The 24,455-nt window shown below is 50.4% G+C and overlaps 1 protein-coding gene across 10 annotated transcripts in view; it reads left to right on the top strand.

The window, feature by feature from the left end:
- Positions 1 to 24,455, top strand: part of Rgs3 (regulator of G protein signaling 3) — a 136,991-nt gene that overhangs the window by 83,733 nt on the left and 28,803 nt on the right. For 4 of the 10 annotated variants that reach the window (XM_048459412.3, XM_048459413.3, XM_048459414.3 and 1 more), the window contains one exon: positions 4,803 to 4,925. In XM_048459412.3, the coding sequence (XP_048315369.3) occupies positions 4,803 to 4,925 (123 nt within the window). Of the gene's footprint in view, positions 1 to 2,436; positions 2,546 to 4,802; positions 4,926 to 9,105; positions 11,787 to 19,824; positions 19,977 to 24,124; positions 24,420 to 24,455 lie in introns of those variants that run through there. The other 6 variants (XM_048459419.3, XM_048459422.3, XM_048459423.3 and 3 more) reach the window with 4 other exon arrangements.

Raw genomic sequence — 24,455 nt, 5'->3', positions numbered from 1 at the left:
TCTGAGGAAGGATTTGTGTCATTTGGGATTGAAAAGCACACCTTCAGTTTCTGGCTAAGAAGTAGACATCTTTGAACAGAACCCAGGAACAAGAAAGTTTCCCGAGAACTTGAGAGTTGCCAAGAAGCAGTAGAAGGTTTCATAGTAGAACTGGGGACTCAGGTCTGAAAGCAGACCTGTGGGCAGTGGAGATTCTCCCCTGTGTCCACCGCAGTCCAGCCCAGGCACAGCAGTGGCCGGGAAAATCTCTTCAGCACTGGAAGGCGTTCGGCTCCACAGAGCTGAGCGAGCAAAGTACAGACAGCAGAAATGGCGGCAGGGATGTCCCCACTGCCCCTCTGGCTTCCCGTGTGCTCCCAGCTTCTGAAACAAGGCTGAGGTTCTCTAACAGCAAGAGTGCTTCCTGCCAGACTGATGATGTTTTGTTTTCCTGGAGAAAACGTGTCTGCCCATTGCACCTGAGACCTCCTTTCTAGTTCTCTAAAGATTGGCAAAGGGCTATTGATCTGAGGTCTTGAATTTCCGGAATGTACCAGGTGATCTGACCCTGAGGGACCAGGAGAGTGCATTTCTCAGGCAGCTGGGAGCCTCTCACCTTAATGGGCTGCTACTAATGAGCAGCAAGCCTGTGGTGCAGGGAGGACCATACTGATTGCTCAAAGTCCTGAGCATTCTTGACATAGGTGGTGGTGAACCTCATGGAGATCCCTAAACAAATCTTAGTTGGAATTTCTATGGAATAGTTTAGTCTCCATTGCCTGATATGCTAGTGATACCCAAGAAGAAACTGGGGAGGATTTGAGATTTTAAGAGGTATTTTCTCCGTTTGCATTCGGAAAACTTGTACTGTCCTGGGGACAACAAATTGGTTCTGGGTAGGGTTATCCTGAACAGTCTTTAGTTCTCTCTCTCTCTTTCTCCTTTCTTCCTTATTCCTTCCTTCCTTCCTTCCTTCCTTTTTCAAGACAGGGTTTCTCTGTGCAGCCATGGCAGTCCTAGAACTCACCCTGTAGAGTGGCCTCACATCTAGAGATCCACCTGCCTCTGCCTCCTGAGTGCTAGGATTAAAGTTGTGTGCCACCACTCCTGGCCTGCTCTCAACAGTCATAATCCCAAGGACAGGTGTCCCTCAGTCCTTTTGACTCTGGGATATATGCAGCCCACAACTGACTTCAGAGCATGGGGCATATTGTCCAGGAACCCTTTTCTCTCTCCTCTATAACGTGGGGCTGACTCTATTCATTGGAGAAGCTAGTTTTGGGAATGAGGAGGACCTAGATTTACATATTGGCTCTGTCATTTCTTAAGTGACCTGGATCAGGTTACATACTCTTGACATAGACAGTGAGTCTATAACATTTTTTGCAGGGTTGTAATGTTAAAATGAGATTCAATAAGACAATTCATCTAAAACGCTTAGCCCAGAGCCCAGCCCTCAGCATGCTCAGCCAGTAGCAGCCAAGTAGTAATTAGATTAACACAGGAGGAAGGACTTTTCATGCTCGTTTACTCTGCATTAGAGGCCTCACAAGTGACTCACTGATCTTTTAGAAGGACAGCTTGGTGGACTATCTCGCTTCCCAGGTAACACCTACATGGTTATACAGGCCTGGCAAGATCACAGGTTCTGGAGTCAGTTAGGATCTTCTTAAGGTTTGGCCCCTCAGAGTCTTAGTTATCTTATACAAAATATAAAATAAAATAAAATAAAATAAAATAATAAAATGGTGGCAGCAGTATCTTGTCTACCTGCCTCCTCCGTCCATCAGGAGAGAATGAGATGGAACAAGCTTATCATGGCACATGAACAGGCTTCAGTTACTGCTGAAGCTGTTTAGGTTTTTACAAAGATAAAATCAGTTTAAAACAAAGATGTTAGGAAAGATTTTTTTTTTAAAGAGGTCAAGAAGAGCTGGGAGCCTGGTTGGATTTGAGGTCACAGGCAAGTGCAAGGGTCCCGCACCCAGTTCTGTGGGACCAGGTTTATGCAACTGAGAAGCCTGTGTTTGGTTGCACATCCCACAGTCAGAAGACAGTGCCTCTGAGTGAACAGGATACTTTTAGGACTGAGCAGGTCATAACTGAAGCTGAATAATTGGGTCATTTGGAGCACACACAGAATTATGACAGATGGTTCACATGTGGGGCCAGCTGGCAGGCAATGAGGACTCACAGTCTGGACAGATTTGGGCAGGTGGGGAGTTAGCCTCTCCTCAGGGAGCTGGCTCTCTCTCTTTGCTAGACCACTTTTTGAAATCCAGGCTCCTTCTAAAAATGTGTCTCCATCTAAGACAGTCCCAGCTGGGGTTAGGTCCGGGGTGCCGAGGAAGCCTTCAGAGTGCTCAAGCTTCGTAGCAGGTGTTAGCTTCAAGCTGGCAGATGTGGTCCCGTCCTTTGCTAGGCAGACTGACAGTAAAGTTGCCATCCCTGATCCAGGATATCATTCTTGGAAGGAGATTCTGGAGGAGGCTCTGAGCTCAGTTGCTGCCTGAGTGACTTACTGAATCCTATGTAATCGTTACAAATGGCCTGGTGGCCATCCCAGGTAAGAACCCCAAGGGCCTTTCTAGGAAGTGTTTCTTGAAGGTGTCAGTGGTATAGAACAGCCACCGCTGCTCCCTCGAAAGGCTGTTGGAAGAAATATCAAGACATGCTGGCAAAGAGCTTGGTGCTGTGGAAGTCAATTCAGGATTAGGGTCAGGGATGCTGGCTGCGCCCAAGAAGCTTCCCTGTGCCTTTTTAGGGAGAGACTTGCCATGCCAGAGTAGTAAGCAGCTGTACAAAAGCTTCTTGTGACCACCACAACTAGAGCCCCCTGACCTACATAAAGTTTCTTCTGATGGCTTGATATTCCTGTTGCCTCCAGGCTGTAAGACAGAGCAATCCTACCAGCAAGGGGTGTAAAAGCCTCACCGGGAGGTGACATCTTCCAGAGCTTGGAGATGAAATTGCAGCAGGTGGCTCTCCCTGGCTCAGTGTTTCCCTCTGATTGATTCATTGGCTGCAAGATTCAGAGAACCCCTTGGCCATTCTGAACCTTGGTCTTTCCATTCTATAAAGGGGAATAACAATCCACACCCCGGCTAGGCATGGTAGTACATGTCTATGGTCCAGAAGTAGCAGAAGAATCACATGTTTTTGGGCAGCCTGGACTGTGCAGGGAGTTCCAGGTCAGGCTGAGCTAAAGGATCATGAGCTCAAAAAATCAGGGGCTAGGAGTAGAGTGCTTGCTTAGCATGTGTACAAAATTGGGTTTGATCCCTAGCACTAGAATAAAATAAAAGAAAAGAATAGGGAATCTGCACCTTCTCTGCTTCTTGAAATTGTCCAGATCAAAATGAGATCATAGATACAGACTACATTATAATAAAGTCGATAAATTAGATGGAAAATAGTGAGAAGCCCACATGGTGAGGTAAGAGCAGGGCTGAGAGGCTCAGGCTGGGCCGTGTTTGTAGAGTGGTGGCTGGTGGCATTCCAGGCTGAAAAGGACCGTCTTGGTCCCTCCCACTCAGGGGAACACCATCAGGCAGGAAGCAGAGGGCCCACTGCTCACTGGTCTCCCCCTGGGAAAACTGAGGCTTGTTTGCTCTGCAGCGGGTAGGAGTGGTCTGGGAAGTGAAGGACCTGACTTTAAGTGGAAGCATGGGCTTGCCCGCTCGTCCTCTCAGCTCCCTCTCCCTCGTGCTTTTAGGAAAAAAGCTTCTCAGTGTTTGCAGCATGAGAGGATGACAAGCACTCCAGGAACATAGGATGGGAGAAATAGCTGCACTGCTGTGTGCCGTGGCCTATGGAAGGCCTTACTGCTTTATAGATCTGGGATGGGGGCAATGCCACTATTTTACAGAACAGTTCTGACTTTCTAGGGGTTGGGAGCTAGGAAACCAAGTCTGCAAAATGGAGAGACTGGATTGATACGTGGTCTTTCTCTCCCAGCTCATGCTCTTGACTCTTTGGTTGAGTAATATCAGCAGTGGGATGAAGAAGACCTTGTCATCTTCTGATCCTAGTGTCTCGTGGGGGATGGGGAGAGCAGTGGCAGGTCTCTGAAGACCCTGTGCTTTAAGAGCTACCCTACCTTGCCCCCCAAATGCCCTGACCAGTCAGGGACTGACTGGTGTTGTATCAAAGCTACCCTGGGTCTGTTGTCATCATGGAAGTTCTTCCAGGCAGTCAGAGCTCACCCGACATTGCGCTAGGTCCAGATGAAGAGGGCCTTCTAGGTGTTTGTCGTCAGCCATGTCAGGCAGACTAACATTACACAGCAGCTGATGAGAGCCCCAGCTCAGGTGCGGGGTGCTGTTAGCCCTGTGACTACCCATCCTACACTTGCTGTGGTCATCCAACCCAGCTAACCTTGGCCTGTGATCTGAAGAAGGGTGCCATGAGAGAAGGGGGTTCTGTGGTCTTTGGGGTGGAGGGAGTTCTGTGTCCACAGAGCACAAGCTCAAGGGCTTGGTCCTTTGGCCACGTGATCCTCAGCTGCTGCCTTGTGCTATCTGTTCCAAGGGTGACCTCACCCTCTGAGCTGCAGCCCTTCACAGGCTTCTACTGTAGAGAGAGACATTGGCTCCCTCCCCTACTCACTGTGGCCTTGTGCCTCCCAAATGGCCCTACTTCCCTGCTCCTCTGCCCACTCAGTGTCACCAGGGATTGGTGTGTATTCGTTGCTCTTAGCTGGCGCTCCCTTTCCTGATGTAGCCTCTCCCTCTGGAGCCTAGGGGATGGGCTTGGGGCCTGGAACCCCTTGAGTCAGGGAGCAGCCCTGACCACCCATTTCTCTCTCTTCTCCCTGACGTCAGAAGGCAGAGTGCTTGTTCACTTTGGAGGCTCACTCACAGGAGCAGAAGAAGAGGGTGTGCTGGTGCCTGTCAGAGAACATTGCTAAGCAGCAACAGCTGGCCGTATCGCCCCCGGAGAGGAAGGTAAGGACTCTGCCAGTGGCTGCAGCCCTGGCTGCTACCTTTCCCTTCAGCTAGCCTTGGATCTGAGTTGGGAGCCATCCTGATCTTAGCCCCTGAACCAGCGCAGTGGGCTTGGCAAAAGGTCTGTGTTTGAATATCTCTCCTCAGAGTTTTCAATGGGTCTTTGGAATGGGTTTGACATTGTTTGCCAAAGGAGCAACAGTCAAATTGGGCATAGGCCATCAGTTTTTCGTTCCACTCTTCAGTTTGCTGATGGCAAGGTTTAACTGTCCTGCTGTTGGATAGGTGGTGTCCAGGGCAACACACTACCATTAATACTAGCCCAAGACAGACATAACTGAGGGGATGTTTGTGGTAGAACACTATAGTCTGATGCTTGTCAGAGCCAGGTGAAACTGACTTTGGATTGCTGAGGCCCGTGGCTGGCCAGCTGGGACATCAGGGCGATTACAGATGACCAGTGAAGGCTGAGCTGGGCTAGCACAGCTGTGCTGGGGGAGCAGATCTGATGCTCAGATGCCTGCCACACGGCACTGTGAATCATTCAGGTGTCTTTTCTTACCACAAGTGCTTGCCATTTGGAATTTGAGGTGGAAGCTCTGTCAGCTCTCAGGGAAGAGATGAGAAGGGCCCGAAGCTTGCCACCTGTGGGCCTTGTTGCTATTTGATATATTTGGGCTATCAAGCCATGTGCCTGGCTGTCAGAGGGGGCATTAAGCACATGGAAGAGTGCTGGCAACCCGTCCTTTCAGTGGTAGACAGCTGCTCTCCAGCAACCTGGCCAGGGAGGTGAGGATCAGGGCACTGCGTCATCCTAGACTTTGAAAGGTGTTTTAACAGGAGATACTGAGTCAAACACTGTTGCTGGTGGTCAGTGTAACTATGGGCGAGTCCCCTGTTGCCCCGTGCTTTGGTGGCTTTATCAAAGGAGCAGTGGTTCATCCCTTAAGGACTGCTGTGGGCATTAAGTGGGAGAGCAGATGCAGTTCACGGTGTATTACTAAGTATGTAGCAGGTGTTCATTCAGCAAACACTGAGGGGAGTACACCGTCCTCCCAACCCCGTTTCAGGTGGCACTGGTCAGTCCCCATCACCACAATCCTCCATCACCATGACTATAAGTAGGCTGTCATCTTACCCCCATGGATCTGTGCTGGCTGAGCACAGGTCATTTTTCCTTCAGTGGTAGAGCTCCCAGGTCACCCAAGGTCAGCACTCCTGCTACTGTTTCCTTTTCCACAGGCTTTCTTCCTCTCACCTGGGGGAAGAGTGCGCTGTGCTTTGTGACTCTGGAGAGCCACAGCCTCTCGATACCTTGGAGACACTTCAGCACAGCCTCATCCGGGGATATGGGAACCTAAAGGCAGGCTGTTTCAGAGAGGCTCTGGACCCTGCACAGCAATGGGCTTGGTTGGCTGACCCTGAAAGGGGTTCCAGCCCTTGCCTCACCCCTAATATGTGGGTATCCTGGGCAGGCACCCCCTCTGTAAGTGCATTGCTAGAGGAGCAGCCAGAGGGGTGCGAAAGAGGGTGGAGGAGAGGCCGGCAGCTAGAACGGCTTTGGAGGTGTTTTGTGTGGCTGAGACCTGGGCCTGCCGAGATCTATACAGCTCCACTCTCCCAGGAAGTCAGTTATTGCACCATTTGGCTTTTGTGAGTCAACCCCCCCCTCCCAGGGGGCCTGTGTTTTGCTGCTCAACCCTACCCAGCCACACCTACACCATACCTACTTAAGGAATTTTAACAATGAATTTCATGAGTCACTTACAAAGTGCTTCTTGAAAGAAGTTCTGATAAGTCTGCTCCTCTCCAGCCCTCTAGCAGCCCAAGCAGGCTTCAGCAACTCTAATGACTCTGCACACCTCTCAGGCCACCTGTGCTCAGCCTCAGGGTTACTGCAAGCATCTTCCCCAAAGGTCGGCCTTCCCCAGCCTGGCCATAAAGGACGGATACTGTCCATGGGAGGAGCAAGAAAGTCAAGCAGTTCTGGGAAGTTGGCTCTTGCTTCTAGGCGTGGAGGTTCTGCTGGGACCAATGCTGCTGCACCTGCCTTTCCCTTCTGCCTCCTGTGGAACTGAGGACACCATGTCTAGGCAACCTGCCCCATTCCAAGGCCTTGTAGAGTCCCCGCTACCCTTTTCTCCCCAGCCCCTGTGCCTCCCTGCCGTGTTGCTTGCCCTTCTCCATTCACAAGCAGTGACAGGCACAATTCGTCCTGAGAAGGACTGCGATGCTTATTGCGGGGACACGGAATGGAGAAGGAAGTGTAAAGAACAGCAGGCAGGTGAGGTGCTCACCTCGCCCGTGCAACCACTCACGGCGGCTGGAAGTCTCCTACCAGGTCCTAAGAGGCCAGAGAATGGAGCTAGCCACCTCTCTTAGGAAAATACACTCTGGAGAGTTCTTTCTCTTTCATAACTTTCTGTGACGTATGTGGGAAGGGAGGAGAAGGTGTGTGGCGTGCCTCTCCATCTGTGTCTTTGTGTATTGGTCAGAGGTCTATGTCGGGTGTCTGCTTCAGTTGCTTTTCACCTTAGTTTTAGAGATAGCATCTCTCACGGAAGCTGGAATTTCACTGATTTTGCAAAGCTGTCTGCCAAGAGCTCCCAGGATCTGCCTGTTCCAGCCTACCCAGCACTGGGATTACAGAGTGCTCTGCCATACTTGGCTTTCTGTGACTGCCGGGTTTCCAGATTCAGATCCTCATGCTTGTGCAGCAAGCACATTGTCTACAGAACCATCTTCTCCAACCTCTACCTTCACCCTTCTGAGACAGGGCCACATATAGCCTAGGCTGGCCTCAAACTCCATGTGTAGCTGAGGAAGGCCTTAAACTTTGAATCCCTCCTGCCTCAACTTCCCAAGTGCTAAAATTGCACACATACACCACTATACCCAGTTTATACAGTTTTGGGAATTGAACCCAGGACTTTGTGTATGACAAGGGCGCCCTCTTCTCAGCTGAGTTCCATCCTCAGCCTTCAGGATGTCTGCCTTGTGTCCTGTCCCAGCTTCTTTTCTCGCCCAGCACCCATGCTTGTCTTTAGAACTCTGCCCCCTCTTGCTTCCTTACATGTCCCTGGAGGGTGTCCTCATTCCTTCTGCCTCTGATAACAGGGACCAAGCTCCCTCTGATGTACTCGTAGCACTACCATGATGCTTCTCCTTAGATCGGTTCAGCGCTGGTCCATGCTGTGGCCAGTGAGGCTTAAAGCTGCCAGGGACTGACTGATCTATACAATTTTGATTATTTGATCAAATACACATGATGAATGTGCCCCTTGTGTCTCGCATTGCTTTAGATTCTCTGGGGTCACAGAGATGAATGGCGCCTCATCTGGGGTCTTATGGGCTTCTAATTAGAAAGGGGATGATGTGAGGACCAGCGTGATGATCCCAGGATTGAGTATATGGCTGTAAATCTGAGACTGTCCATTCATGGTCAGCAGTGAACCTCCCATTGGTACGCAAGTGCTTCTGCGACTGGACTCCAGAACCTTTGGAACAGAGTAGGCTTGTTCAGTCTTCAGGGGCCTGAGGATGAGAAGGGTACATGTACCGACCCTGTTGTCAGGTGGACCCTGGGCTCTATGGAGGGATTTATCACGTTCTCTCCTTCGCAGTCATAGACTGGTGACGCAGATGGATGACAGCAGATAGTTCAAAGTGACTGCATCGGTGTGTCAGCTTGGGAGGACCACAGCCTCCCTGAGAAGATTTTTCATCAGCAAAGTAGATGAGGTAGCCAGGGTTATCGTAAGGATCAGTTGGGGACTGTATAGGGTGTTGTGGCCTTCAGGAGGTTCCCAGTAAACCACCCACTGTGATGCTCATCACTGTCTGTCAGGGTGACTATGGAGGGCAGTTTATTGTTATCCATGTTTACTGAGGTTGACCCTGGTCCTCAAGCTCCTGTGACAACTGTTTTTTGACACTCCTGGGTAGGTACCTGGCAGGGAAACTGAGGCCTGCTGGGCTTTCTCTGACTGTATGACTTCCAATGTGACACGGAGACATGTGCCACCTTGTCTCATGTGCCATCTCTCTGGGACAGCTAGAGACGGGTCTCGGAGACGCCAGGGACCGAGCGCCTTAGAAAGAAGCACAGGCAGGTCGCGGAGTCAGGCAGTCCTGATCAGAGTGGACAGCGAGCTAATTCCAGTTCTGTCTGGTTCCACAGAAACTTCACCCTTACGGCTCTCTCCAGCAGGAGATGGGGCCAGTCACCTCCTTCAAAGCCACCCAAGATAGAAGCTTTACCTCATCAGGACAGACTCTGATTGGCTGAACAAGCCCAAGGGCGGGACTGTGCTTCTGGCAACTTAACCCTTTGGGGGCTTTTCCTATCACACAGTAACCTCATCTCAACTGGACCCAAAATGGAAGACCAAGATGGTGGGCCTAGGGTCATCTGGAGGGAATGGTCCCAAGGGTGTGTGTGGACTGGCAACAGGAGGAACAGTGGTGTGAGAGACCCTGTGGGCTTGTGCAGAGTGGTACCTGGAACTCCCGGATGAAGAAGATTCTGAAGCAAGCTCCCTTCAAGCAGAAGGAGGCTGAATGGCACCTGGGCACCCACCTGGGCACAGCAGGAAAGAGGGAGGGGTCACTCTAATGGAGAAAATGCCTGTGACCCATTCCTGCCAGAAGATCTATTACCACTCCTGTTTCATCTGGACACGTTTACTTCTTCATTCAGTGGATACTGTGGGCATCTCCTTCATGCTACAGGAACCTGTGCTGTCATCAAGATCCCAGGCCTCCTAGTCCCGACAGGGAGATAACATTAAATAAATCAACACCAATTCATGATTACACACTGGGGGAGTCTGTACAGAACCATCATAGATGTCTTCAGAGAGGGCATTGGGTCTAGCTGCTGCATGTGGGGTGTGATGGGGAAAGACATAGCCTGTAAGCCCAGGCCTATGGACTGGAAAGGAACCCACCAGCCAAAGACTCTGGAGAGAGCATTCCAGGCAGTGGAAACAGCATAGGAAGAGATGGGAAGGAGGGAGCATGGTATGTTGAGGACTAGAGGGAGGCTAGTATGGCTGCAGCTCTCTGAGGAGCACATATTTGGTGATCGTAGGGAGCCATGGAAGGCTTTTGAGGAAGGGTGTCACAGACCCCTCAAGTGTATATCTACAAGATCAGATTGCAGCTAATAGGGGCTCAAGTGGCTTTGAGCCTGGTTAGGCCTCCCCTTCAGGCTTCCAGGCGAGGATAACAGTGACTTGTTCTACAGGGTGCTGGGATGGTAGGTATTGGATGCTAGGCTCTAGGACAAGGAGGGACGATTTGCTCAGCCCGACCTGCCCTCATACGCCACTGGGTCTTGCTGTCACAGTGATGTGAAGTTTGAGGCCTCCCTCATAAATACTCTTCTGGTCACTCCAGAGCTAGGGCCAGTGCTGAGGGAATGTCTGTGGCTCCTGTAATAGAAAAGCTTAGTTTTCCCAAGATGGAAAAGTTCCTGGTTGTCCTGCCCCCAGGCTCCATAGAGATCATCTATCTTAGCACTGCCTCTCATGCCAAGGGGTCTTGAAGGAAGTCAGGGCCTTATACTCAGAGAACTGCTTTTTCCCCCCTGGAATTCTGTGGCCAGAGTCCAGGGTCCAGGGCCAGATGTAGCTCAGCAACCTTCACAGAGACAAGGCAAAAGTTAACCTGCCCAGGGCCAGTGATGGGAGCTGACCTTGTCCATTTCCTGTCCACCAGCTTGTACAACCTTCCCTAACTGCAGAGATCCAGCAGGACAGAATCCCAAGGCTGTAGATTAAAGGGAATAGGCTATACTCTAGGGAATATTTGTAGGTCTAGGTCTCCTGGGGGCTCCGAGACAGAAAGCTGCAGTGATGGCCAAGGCCAGAGAAGCCCCCCACCTTAGTCATGAAGAACCTTAGGGAAGATTCTTGTGCTCTTCTGAGTTTGTCAGGGCCACCCAAACCTCTAAACAGTGGCCTGGAAGAGAGTATGTCCCTTATTTCTGTTTCTCTTCCTTCTAACGTAGAGAGAATGAGACCATGTTGAATCATCAGACTAATGGGAAATGGACTGAACCTGCAGGTGTCAGGCTCACATCCAGCCCAGTATGGAAAGAGGCTGCTTGGCCTGGTCCAGGGGATATGTAGTACCCTGTTTCCAGCCAACGATCAGCCTGCAGGGTCTGTGCACACAGCACACTACACTTTGATTTCGTTTGATTCTCTTACGTAATGACCTTAAGGGGACCACGAGGCACAGGAGAATTGCCAGTCCAGGAAATCAACAGTCTTGTCTCTCCTGGGTCTGGGGACCTATGTCTAGCAGATAAGTACAAGAGACCTATGTCTGAGCTCTTGGCTCAGGAAAATGGAGGATCTGACTATAACACCCATCCCTGGGGAAGGGCCATTCTCCCTGATAAGCTCCTGCCTAGGACAGATTCTACGCAGGCCTGCTGGCTCATGGGAAGAGAAGAGGCCCTCCTGGCAGGCCCTGGGCTCGCTTGCCCAGTGGCTGTGGTGAGCTACAGCAGCATGACTGTCTTGCCTCATGAATCAATGCGACAATTAATTTGGTGTCACGGACCCCGAGAAGATGAAGTATGACCTAGTGGACTCCGCTCTCCTGTCCATCCCAGCTGTTCAAGAGAATGAACAAGCTCTCAACATTGCCTCTGAGAGTCATAATCACGGGAAACATAGCTGGGCTCCTCCCTGCCACATAAATCACACTAAGAAGCACACAATGACCTCTTTCCTGATGGGCCAATTGTCTTGGGTGGTGTCTTTGGACCCAGAACTGGGAGGATGGGAGCACAACCGCTTTATTGTTGAAAGGCCATTTGTGAGATTTAAATACAAAGTGCTCCTTTCAGTCTCCTGCGCGTTCTTGGGTCCCCTTTCTGTGTCCTGGGCTCTGAATCCTCCGAAGCTCATCTTTCGTATAAGCTGTCATGTCTGAGTCTGTTGGCCCTTTAGGAGCTGTAACCACATGGACCTTCTGGGAGTGGCCATACATACATACATACATATATACACGTGTGTGTGTGTGTGTGTGTGTGTGTGTGTGTGTGTGTGTGTGTGTGTAATTTCTCCTCTAACTTTTGCCATCAAAGCCTTACTAATCATAACCAGTTCCAAGGCACTAAGTAGGTTCTCCAACGTAGAGGCATAGACAGACAGTCTTACCCTGTGGATGCATAACTACAGTGACCCCACAGTGAGCATGCACTTTAGGGATAGCAGTAAGGTGCCCAGCTTTGTCTCCCATTTTGCCAATGGAACAGTGAAAGGTTCTGAGATGTTAAATGCCTTAGACTATGTCAGGTAGCTGGTAAGAGACCTAGACCATTGTCCTTTGTGGAGGCAAAGGTGTTTTGAGGGACAGAAGTAAGAAAGGTCATTCATGAGTTTCCAGTAGAGGCAGAAGGCATTTATGGGTGTCTCAGACATCTTGGCCCATTTTTCTGAGGAAGAGTACTTTGGGGACCAATTAAAATGAGACACAGTATTTGCCGCACAGTAGATCATTACTTCCTTTATATGGAGGCCCAGGCTGAAAAACAAATCTATTTTCAGAGGATTTAACAAAAGTCTGATATGAAAGGCAGAACTTAGCTCCTAAAAGAAGCCCTTAAGAGGCTCTGAAGCACTGGGTTGTGCATCTTCTCCTTCAAAGTCTGGCTTTCAAGAGGATCATGGGTCACCATCGTGGGACCTGGCCGAGGCTCCAGCCTGCTAGTGTGAGCATCAGCGCAGAGAAGAGGACCTGCCTCTGCCAGAATCCGTGCCTGGGTTTTGCTAATCCACTGGTTTAAGAAGTCAGCCCTCAGTAGCTGGGAATCAAAGGGATCAAATTTCAGCCTCTCCTCTCCTTTCCCCAACCCCTCTCCTCTGAGAGCATTCCTTTTCTTTCCAGCTCCTGACTGCTGGTCTGGCTTGACTGCCTTTTTCACCACCTTGTGCTCAGAGAGGGTCTCTTGCCGTGCCCCCAGCCACTCCTAAGTCGCCCCCAGCCACTCCTAAGTCTTTGGTTCTGGTGCAGAGCACATGGTCCTGCTAGGTGATCTGGCGAGCACTCGCTGGGAGCCAGGCCACGCCTGCCTGGTCTCTTTTGATCCTCACTAGAGCCTGATGTGCTCTCCTCTTGAGGACTGACTCCACTCTACCAGTTTATAGATGAAGAGACTGGGTCTTAGAAAAGTTAAACTTGCCTGAGATCACACAGCTAATGTCTGGCAGGGCAGCCCTGCCCAGAGGACCTGCCACAGTTGTTTGGTTCCACTGTTTGCTTGCAACCACAGGTCATTCCAGTGGGGAGGCACTGGCAGGGCTGGGCAGTCACAGTCTTGTCTAAAGGCTACCATGGTCTTGAGCACAAAGCCTGGGTCACAGCCTGACTCTCCAAGGCTCCCCTGGCTACACGGGTAGGAATGCCCCTTCTTCCTGAAAGTCCTTGTACCTTTCTATGGGCAGGCTGTTTCTGGACCCTGTTGTCCACCTTCAATGGCTCTGACGGCTGCAGCCCCCAAGGAGGCCATCATGACTTAGAATCTCTTTTAAGACACTTTCTGAGGCATGCCTCAGAGCTGCCCCTACCCACGCTGTGCTAGCCAGAGGAGTGTGTTCATCCTTAGCATAGCATACCAGACATCTAGTTCTATCTCACTTGCAAGCCTGTAAGTTCTTTAGGAGCAAGTGGAGGTCATAGCTTAATTCATTTTCTGTTCTCTTGTTGGCTGGTCCAGAGGAGATGCTCAGTCGATGGGGTAGAACTGAATCCAGCTGTTCAGTGGGACCCTCCTAGTCTAGAGTGGAGATGAGGAAACAAGATCAAAAGTGGGAAGTGACATTTGTGACCAAGGTCACAAGCAAACTGGTGTTAGAGTCTTGGGGTCAGAGCTGAGACTCTGACTCACAGCTTTGCAGATATCAGCAGGCCCGCACCTCCGCTTGATGTATGAGGCAATGTGGCCAGGTTTGCATCAGCACCAAGGGTTAAGCGCTATCCCCATGCTCACTCAGGCATCCCTGGAGGAAAGAAAGCCTGATCAGAGCTGCTCCTGGGTTCTCTAAGTCAGAGGGCTCCCCTCTCAATAACCCTTCTGCTTCCAGAAAAAAACAAAGTAGGATGCGGAAGCCCTGGACTTGAATATTGACTTATCTAGTACTCACTATGTGACCCTGGACAAATCACTTCACATCTCTGATCATCTGTTTCCTTACTCAAAAACAGTGAGGAAGCAGAATCCAGGTGGTCTCCAGGGCCCAGCAGAATGCAGACTAACCAGAATGATTGTTGTAGAGTAGTTATGGTCTTCCAAAAGCAGGAACCAACCGGGTTCCTTATCATAATTACTGTTCCTGGGGTGCAGACGTATCCAGACACTTGACACTGAGGTTCAGAGGATGGGCGGTGGTCAGCACCTCGGGACTCTGGGAACAGGGCTTTGCCCTGAAACAGGAGAGCATGCGTGTGGTTATATGTGAGCAATGGGCGTGATTAGCATTCCTCATTCCCTCACCACACAGATGACGGCAAGCGCTGTATTCAGCTCATACCAGAAGAGGTCCTAACTACAGACACCTGTGTGAGAAACCCTTTCCTACTTCCTCTCATCCCAAGGTTCCTGCCCTGGGAAGCATCTCCATTCATCTGCCAACCGGTTTCCTCTCAGGCCTCCCTGCTTCCCTGTGCTCAGCATGCCCTGGACTCTTGCCTGACTCCATGCATGTTGTGTGCACATGTATTCCCCTGTGCTCAGCATGCCCTGGACTCTTGCCTGACTCCATGCATGTTGTGTGCACATGTATTCTTCAAGCAGCCCTCCTGCCCGCTGAGCCTCAGGCTAACTTTCCGGGAGAGTTGTTGCTGATCAGTCTTCCTTCTTTCCGTTTCCAATTCTTCTGCAGACCTTCTCAGAGCATCTTTCCATTGCAGCTAATATCTGTCATTCATTGCTCAGACAACTTGAGATACATTTTCTGTAGAGCGTTCTTAATGCCATTATTGCAAGAAAACAGTATTCAGTGGTCTGCCTGGCTGGAACATTAAGGGCTAGCCTAGGAGGTGGATCACCACTTATGGCAGTCTTCTATGGGAAAATGCGTTCTGAGACTCACATTCAACTCCCAGGAGTCTTTGGGAACATAACCACCATATATATCTTAAAGTGGAGGACATAGTGTGTATGCTGAGTAGCTGGAATTTTGGTCAAACCGTAGAATCAAATGTGGAACTGAAAGCCTCCCTTGTCCCCCAGGGAGATCAACAGCTTAAAAAGCCAATTTGTAGAGAGCAAGACCAGGATAGAAGCCAGCACTTGGCCAAGGGCATGTAGTTGGTGACTTGAAGGTCTGCCAGAGGGGATACAGATGGTCTTAGAAAGCAGTGTTCTTTTCACTTAGCAGCTATGCCATTAGAAAGTCCCCAACCTGGGCCGTGATGGGCTGACAGCACGGGCATTACCTGCTCAGCAGGCATGTCTACAAATTCCGGGCACGTTCTGACTGGAAGGGAATGAATGGGCTGCGGTGTTTTACCGGGAGCTGGGACGTGTATGGAGTGTGGTGGGGGCTGGCAGTGACACTCTGCTTCCTGTGGGCTATTCTAAAAATAGCAGTGGGAACATTGCTGAGGGGAAGAGGAGGGGGCTCCTTGGGAGCTGGGTGGGGTTGCCTCACCCCTTCCTCTTCCTGTCAGGCCCTCTGTGAGGAAGTCCTACAGGTTCACTGAATTCAGATCTGGGAAGGTCCTGGAGCGTCTGTCTTCACCACACTAGCAGGCCCTGCAGGCCTAGACCTCAGAAAGGACTATTTTACAATCACCAAGCCTGGGGTCAAGGTTCCAAAAGGTGGATCCTTTTTCTCCTTCCTGCTCTTTCAGAGGGCCACCTCAGGTCTCTCTCAAAAGGCTTCTCTTGCAGCCTTGGGTGCTCAGGACCTGGGAACTTCTGGAGCCGGATGTGGTCTTTCTTCCTGAGAACCCCCTGCCAGGCAAGGAGCCCCCCCTGGCTAGTGGCCCTGTTCCCTGACCTCAGCCAGCTGGCCTTTAGCACCTACCTTCCCTTCACTGATGTCCTCACTATCCCCTTGTCACTTCCTGCACTATCTGCCTGGAAGAGAGAGGACCCTGTGGCCCTGGCACTTTCTCTGCCCTTCCGGGGGACCTGTAGGACTGGACACTGAGGCGGGTTCTTACGCAGCCTGCATCCACTCCGTCCTGTGATGTGCACAGGACGTCTCTTACAATGCCTGACGAGACAGAGGTTCCCAGTAAGAAAAGAAACATGGAGAAAATTAGTAGTGATCTGTGATGGACTCTCCATGACCCTCTACCACAGTGGCATAGCAAAGCCATTGTTTAGTGCAGTTGACATTGTTATGAATTCCTGTGATTGATGTTTTTCATGGAGAAGACATATAATACTGACGAACCAGGAAGAAACAGGGTCACCCTTTGCAGTGCCCACTGTTAACTATTATTTGCATTTTGGGGTATATTCTGTCAGAAATTTGTTTCCCATACATATTTCTTGTTTGCAAGTTAGGGTTACTTTTTTTAATGTTTTTTTAAAATCTGATTTTCTTCATGTGACAGTATAGTGTAGCCACATTTCCTGCTAATAGATGGTGTTCTACAACCCCACTTCTAGAACATAGGTGAAACCTGCAATATTTGAATCATCTTTAAGAGTTAGGTGCTCCAGTTATTTTGAGTCTGTATTGGCTACAAAACCCTGAGATAAAAATCCTTAGGAACATATCTTGTAATCCCCCAGCATCCAGTTTGTTCCTTACTATTTTGTCTGACTCTCAATAAATATTTATTGGCAAAGATTTTTGTTGTAATTAATTTGGGGCAGTAGGATTTTGGGTCAGTGGGTGGGCGTCCGTAAGCAGATTCTTGTTCCGATAGCTGCATGGCTTTTCAGCATGGCTGTGCCGATTTCCAATGCCATCTTAACTGTCTCTCTTTCCCCAGTGCTAGGGATCACACTCCAGTGTGAGATTTCCCATTTTAATACCGGAAGTCCTACTTCCCAGGAAACAGACCTCTTAGGAAGAGAGTTACTATTTCCCAGTGCCCTCCGTGGCACTATATAGTGTTACATTAAAATTTTTGTTTTTAGATGTATTTATTTTATGTGTGTGTGTTGCTTGTGTGTATGAATGTGCACCTATGTGCCTTCCCCATGTTTGCAGGGTGCAGAGGAGGGTATTGGGTCTTCTGGAACTAAAGTTGCAGATGGTTGTGAGCGTCTATGTGGGTGCTGGGAACCAAAACCAAGTCCTCTGTCACAGCTACAAGTACACTTAACTTCTGAGCCAGCTCTTCAGCCCCTGCCATTCCATTAGAAAACGAATAAAAGGGCTCCCTTTGATTACTGGAGACCTGGACCTGTGTTTACATGCTCTTTGGTTGGTCACTCAATCACCTCTTTGGGCAGTGGTCTCTTCTTTTGTCCATATTTTTTTTTCCTGTTGAGTTGTTTATAGTTGAATTGTTCATTCACAAAGAGTTCTTTATTTAAAAAGGGTATTGGTGCACTAGCCTTTCCTCTGAAGTTCTACACCTTGACTGGAGTTGGCTAATATTTTTGCCGCATTGCTTCCATTCCCACATTTCTGTATTAGACAGCACACCAGTCCTGTAAGAGTTTGTGTTCCGCTGCTGCCCCCCACCCTAAACCTCTCAGTTGGCCCACGACTCCCTTTGCCTTTCTCTGTAGCTCCTAGATGCTGTTGAAAACATTTGCAGCTATAGCTTCTGATTGTCACTGTTTTCAAACACTAGTTCTATTGAGTTTTAAGTCCCCTTTAACTCTTTATTATACCATCAGTCAGGAAATTTCCAAACATTCTTGCTTGTCACTTTCTGATGTCACACTGGCATCCTTGAATCTGGGTTTCCAGTCACTGTGCAGTAAGCTTTCTTGAAGCATTTTCTCAGAAACATCTATGGGTATTCCCTATTCTACTTTCTTGGTTCCCCTAAGTCTGGGAATGTTTGGCTCTGTGCGAGAGTTAGAACTTGCTGAAATAAAGGACTCTCGGTCCTTTTCTTGCTCTCCTGTTCTGACTGTTATATGAAGGGCGCTGCTGACACCGCTTTCTCAGATCCCAGGCTTTCTCTTCCCGTCTTTGGAATGGAGTCCCCAGAGCTGCTCTGTCGTTCTCTCTGGGCAGTGGTTCTCCATCGTAATCCCTGAGCCATGCCAGTCCAGACACCATCTTCCCTCCGCTCAAAGACATTTTCATTAAATATCTTTGGAATTGTGTTCTGTGTTAAATTTCTACTTCCTGAAATCTCTACAGCAAATAATAATTAATAATAATGATGCTAAGTACATCGTGTGCCTTCCTTCTGCCATAATGTGTAGTCTGTCCAACACAGTTGTTTTTATTTCTTCTTTATTGCATATTTTTTTTTATTCAAAGAAGTTTTATTGCTAGTAACTTGGGACCAGCAGATGTCCTTCAGTGAAAGGCTGAAGTCACTGTGCTGCACCCACAGAACGCACCAGGATAGGATTGTTGTTGCTGTTTAGAGACCTGAGAGAAACCATGTAAGGGAGCAAAGATTTGCTTTGCTCACAGTTTTAAGGGGTTCAGGCCATTGTAGTGGGGAGGGTATGGCAGAGAGAAAGGCGGAGTGGGAGAGGGAGGGGGACAGAAGAGGGGGAGGAAACAAAGTAACAGGAGGTCACCACACTCTAATCCAACCCCAGAACCAAGATTGACCCTGGCACTGCTCAGTGCCCACTGTGCAACCAATAGTGGCGCCCGGGGAGCCGAGAGTGATGGACTTGAGTCCTGAGGGTCCTGAGGCCGAGAGAGAGACAGCTGCCAGAGGTTCTCCAGTGAACTCAGAGTGTCTCCGTTTCCCTGCTCAGGCCCCTGGGTCTCCTGTGTGGTCTTTTAGCAGATCTCCCTCTGGGCACCCCTGCTGCTTTGACATTTCCTTAAACAGCAGCCAAGACGACTCTTTCTGTTGAACAAATTTGCTCACTTTCTTGCTGCCGAATGTTTGTTGAATGACTGCACGAATGAACAAACACTTTAAGAGAGCCTGGTGTGCTAAGGGCCAGTGATCTATCAGTCAGGAATTCACCCGCTGTAAGAGACCGAAACCACTCCAGTAAGTTCCAGCCCACAGACGGACTCCAGTGGGTTAGGAGGGCAACTTTTGTGTATGATTGGTTGGATTGAGGACCCTGACCAATGTCACCAATAACCAGTTTCACCCCCTCAACCTATTTATTATATGTTGACTCACTCCCTCAGTGATGGTGGGAGTTATATTCCAGAAGAGCCAAGTTATAGCCTAATGGTTTGACTCCCACATTTCAACAACAGTGGTGGACCCGAGTCCCGCTGGCCCGTGTCACTGAAGAATGTAGAATGCGTGAACAGAGTGGCTGAGGCCTGGGTCACAGAGCCATCTCTAGAGTCATGTGAATCCCCAGAGTTGAGTATGAAGGAAGGAAGTGGAGGTCTTCTGATGGCAAAGAAAGGTGAATGGAAGCTGGTTAGGCCAACTCTCAGCCATCCTCCAGCAGGACCCTCATGGCCGCAGGGAGCTGTCAGTCTAGTGTGGAGCAGGGACAGTTGGGAGAGGCACAGACAGCAGCCAGTTCTGAGAAGCACACGAGGAATCAGCTTCAGTCGGGACAGAGGACTCTACAGGAGTGTCTGGCTGGCCGCGTCAGGGGTGTTCACAGTGGGCCAGGGGCTCGGGGTACGAGAAAGCTTGTTTCAGATGAAGACCTGAAAACAGGCCAGTGTCAGTGCAAGAGTGAGGGAGACGAAGGGAGCATGGCATGAGGCTGGAGAAGGGTTGGGTGGGGCTGTGGTACCACCCTACAACCCTGTGACAAGAACTTTGAACTTGGTTCCAAGGGCAGTGGTAGCTGCTGGGGCTGGGTTTGTGTGGTAGAGAGCTCACAGTGGCCTCCTAAGGAGGGAACAGAGAGCCTCTTGGAGTTATTGCTCTTCCACACTGCCAAGGAGAGAGGACGGTGGCTTAGACCAGAGCAGAGGCATTGTCTCAGATGGACAGGAGGTGAGACCTACACGAGTTGGTGACTAGTGGGTGGAGGGGCTCGTGAGAGGACTAACACTCCAGAGACTGCCTTGGGCACATGGTTCAGTGCTGGTCCTACCCGAGCCCCGGGCACAGTGGAGAAGGGAGAGCTGCAGTAACCAGCTTCCAAGGCTCACTGTAGGAGGTAGCTCGGATGGATCCCAGTTAGTGAGTTCTCACAGAACAAGGCTGGTTTAAGTCAGAGCCTCTAATCATGTGAGGCAGGATGCTCACTGAGCGTGATCTGTTAGACCTGGCCTGACCTGTACTTCATTCAGTGGGATATTCCTTTGAGCCCATGCTCAGATGTGGCAATGAAAGGTTGTCCTTCCAAACCCTCTCAGTCTTACTACTTACCACATTGCGCACCTGTGGTAAGTGAGGCCCCTGCGCCATTCTACAGACTTAAGTTTTGTGGGGACTGATCTAGTACTCATCTTGGAGCCAGAACCACTGAGGCTCAGACAGGGGGTTGTTTTCATTTCTCAAGGTGGCAGCAAAGTTATCACGACACTCTCGTCTCCTCTGCTGACCTCCTGCTTTGATGGTCTGAGCTCAGGCCCAGCTGTCCAAGCAGAGGGCAGGCCCCTGGGGGAGTGCAGTAATAAACGACTCCTAGCAGCTAAGGCCACAGGCTGGGGGCTCCCCATGGTTCGGCCTGCAGCTGAACACTTCCCAGGAGCTCAGGCTGTCAAGACACAACCTGTAAGAAGCATAGTGGGTCAAGGATTGCTCCCTAAACTTTGAACCCTTAGGCCAGCATGTGGACAATTTGGATGGAACCAGGGAGGGAGATGGCACGGTGTCTGGCCACGCTGTGCCATGACAGCTACCCAAGGTCAGGCCAGCACTGTGCATGTGACAGCAAAGCATGTTCCAGGCAGGATACAGGAGCTTGCTGGGGCTGCTGGCAGTTCTCTGGGAAGCCTTTGGCTTCCTACTTGCAGGGCTTCTTGTCTGTGGCTGGGAGCATTGTCATTGTGAGTAGGACAGAGTCTGGTATGCTGCTCAAGGCTGCTGAGATGAACGGATGGCAAAGCAGACATTTCGGAAGTGTCAGGTGGAGGCAGCGTATGCAGTTAGGAACCAAGGTCTTAGAATCACTCCTCCCGGACTCAACACAAAACCAGCTTTCATGTCCAAAGGAGTACAAGATAGTTGATTCTGGAGTCAAATATGAATGGCCAGCGTCTAGGTAAACAGATTTAGATTGCCCCAAATACAGTATAATGAGGCTTTTTGTTTTGTTTTTCTCCAGTAAAAGAACAGAGAAAGTCATAAATCAAAGCTCTTTTCAAGTTCGTGGGTAGAAACATCAGGTAGGTAGGTTATTGCACAGTGGGGAAGTCTCGCCAGAGGCCTCAGATGCTGGGTGCCCTTAGCCTCTAGGTTGGTGGAGCCAGTGGTCTGTTAGTACTTCCCAAAGGCTCCACCTGATGGGGGTGGGCAGCGGACGGCTGTGAAAGGGAGGAGCGATAGCCCAGGATAGACCTTCAGCTTTGCAAATCTCCATGCTTCTGTTTATACCATGTCTTCCTGTCTGGACTCATCAGAAGAGCAAGCTATTCACAGCCTGCTGTCCATAAATGCCAGCTGTCAGCCTACTCGGGCAACTATTAGGGGTAATATCTGTCCATTACCCCTCAACAGATATGATCTCAGTGAGCTTCCTGTTGACACCTGCCCTCCCGAGGTTCCCTGCAGTCCTGAGCAGTGGGTGTGACACATGCGGGCCCTGCTACTGCAGGTGGGGGCTGGCCTGCCATGTGGTCGCCTCCAGGGCTGTAACAGCAGGGCTGTCACATCCTCTGCTTCTGCTTCCAAAGCTGTGCACTGCTCTTCCGGGTAGCATATACCTTGTCTGGAGGTCACGTGACACAGGCAGCAGGGTGGACAGCAGCAGAGCCTGCATGCTCAGGCCCCTGGTGGAGGGCCTTTCTGCAGAGAATCAGTAGACCCCTCAATCACCAGCCCCCAGCGAGTCACAGCCCATAACCCCCTAAGTGGAGTCAGCACACACACTGAGCTTGCTCTCTGTGGGCATGTTCCAATGTCATGGTCATAGCCATTGTTCCCCAGGCGGAATCTTCAGGGACAAGGGCTTCCATTTTCACATGGCTCTTGACAGGGTCTTGGGACAAACTGGGCATAACACAGTGGGGACTGGAAGGGAAGGTAGGCAGAGCCCGTGACAGCAAGTGGCACAGGGGGCAGCCTGTGTCTGGAACCTAGAGGTTCCAGCTCTAGGAGCCACCATTGCGTCTCACTATCCTTGTGAGTGAGGCTGTTCTCATCTCGAGGGACATGGTGGGACAGTGAGTGAGGCTTGGTCGTTGCTCTGTTCTGCTCTCGTGCCCCCTTGGTAGACTTGTTAATTTCTGCCTATTCATCTGTGAAATTTAGATATCAGCCATCATATCTGATTAGGTTCTAAGGAATCATTCAGAAGGGTTCACACCACTGGCAGGGCTGACACAGGATGTCAAATGAATATCTGTTACACAAATATGGATTAGCAAAGGGGACTGGGTCCTAAGTAGCCACGGGGCACCAAAATGTCACTGCTCCCTCTGTCCCCATTCCTCCCACAATGAGGAGCGCCATCAGTGATGTTAGACCAATAAGTGCTAGGCTGCCGTGGATGGAGCCCTAGACAGAAATTCCTGCTCCAAGCCTAGCCACACAGTTGCTCTGTTTCCTTGGGAAAGTCACCATCTCTGTGCCTCTCTCTTTTCACTGCTATAAGTGGGAGGAGATGGCTCTCCAGAAGCAGCAGCTTGACCAGGGTGATGCACTGGTCCTGTAGTAGGCTGTACTTTGAGGAGGGCATTGACTTTGCTGTTGGTGTTGGGGTAGTAGAGAGGCAAGAGGTAGTGGCTTCCCTGGGCTCCCCGAGTGCTAGATTCTTCCCAGTCTGTCTTGGCTGGCTCCTCAGGGTTCCAGCCCTTCCTCTGTATGCCACAGTTCAGCACATTAATGAACCCTAATGCCCAGGGTTGGCAGAACTGTGTTGCTCCTCAGAGTACGATGTCTAATTATGGCCTCATTCATCTGATGGCTGCCGTCCATCTCAACAGATTGGATATTAGCTTTGCGAGCGCAGAGCACAACCCATACTGTCTGTAAGAATGGCCTTGGCTCCTTTTATTCCCCATAAGATGAGCACTGAGTACAGTTTTTAAGTAACCAGTCCCACAAGGAGTGTTTTGCATCATTGACCTGGCTAAGGACCCTCTTATAGCCACATGCTTATGTGTGCTTGTGAGTGTGAGAGAGACAGATGGGCAGGCAGGATCATAGCCAGAGATACCTTCATGGAGAGGGAGAGGCCAAGATACCATACTGAGCTCTGTTCTAGGGTTCTGGGAAGACAGGAGTATGGGGCTCTTTCTGCCCAGTGCTTTCTGCTAAAGTGGGAGCAGCATGGGGTGGGCTGCCAGCCCCCTCTGGGCACACCACCCACATAAGAGCACAGCCAGGCTGCTTGCAGGAGCGGGGAAGCACTGTGGTGAAAAGCGGGCAACCCTGGTCCCTCCAGGCACTGAGCTGGTCAACTGTTCTTCACGTGTGAGGAGTGGAAGAGACCCCACCATTCAAGATGCAGATGAAGATTAAATGAACTAATACAGGCAAAGCTCCAAGCTTGGGGCTTGGGCATAGAGCCTGTGCTCAGAAGAGGGGCCTAGAGGGGCCTTGGAACACTCTAGATTCTGAAGGTGTCCCATTCTACAGATGAGGAAACCAAGGCTCAGAGAGAGGCAGGGACTCACACAAGGAAACCTCACCATCCTGGGCTTTGTCTCTTGCTAAGATCCCATTGTCCCCTCTCTCTTGGTTGCTGTAATGGGCACTTCTTGGCAATTATGCTGTGGGGAGGAAGATTAAGTTCTCTGTCTATCTCAGATTCTTCAGGGTTTGGTATACCAGGTGCCCAATAAAAACATGTGTTTCCAGCTGTACTGAACAATGAGGTGAGAAAGACTGAGGCTACCGCTCGCTGACCCTGGGACAGAGCAGCATGGGGGTGGGGTGTGACAGGGCAGACTTGGTGATTGGCTGGGTCTCAGTAGGGAGGGGCAGCCTCAGCTCTGCCCTGCCCCAGCCCTGGGAGACCTCAGGATGTGTGTGTGGGTCTCAGGGTGGAATCCACTGAGGAAGGATGGGCACCCCTCACTCCAGAGTAGTACTTTCGGGGACCAGCTGGGAATTGGGCAGCAAGGGACCCAGGAATGACCGTTTTAGTTGAATACAAGCCAGACTCCAACTAGTGCACACTTTCTGCTAAAGGATTGGCCAGCGGAGGACTCTCCTCTTGAGAAATCCTTGGGGGAAAGTGGTTTAGGAAAATCACAGACTTTTTCTCTTTGATGAAAGCAAGAGAGTCAAGTCTCTCTTCTGAGCGGCGGTGGCCGGCTGAACCCGGTATGTGTTTGGGAAGGGCACTGGCTTGCAGGAGGA

Source organism: Myodes glareolus, chromosome 3 (assembly GCF_982192425.1).
Source record: "Myodes glareolus chromosome 3, mMyoGla1.1, whole genome shotgun sequence".
NCBI lineage: Eukaryota > Metazoa > Chordata > Mammalia > Rodentia > Cricetidae > Myodes > Myodes glareolus.
The sequence above is the reverse complement of the archived record's forward strand: the minus strand, read 5'-3'. Positions and strand labels throughout refer to the sequence as shown.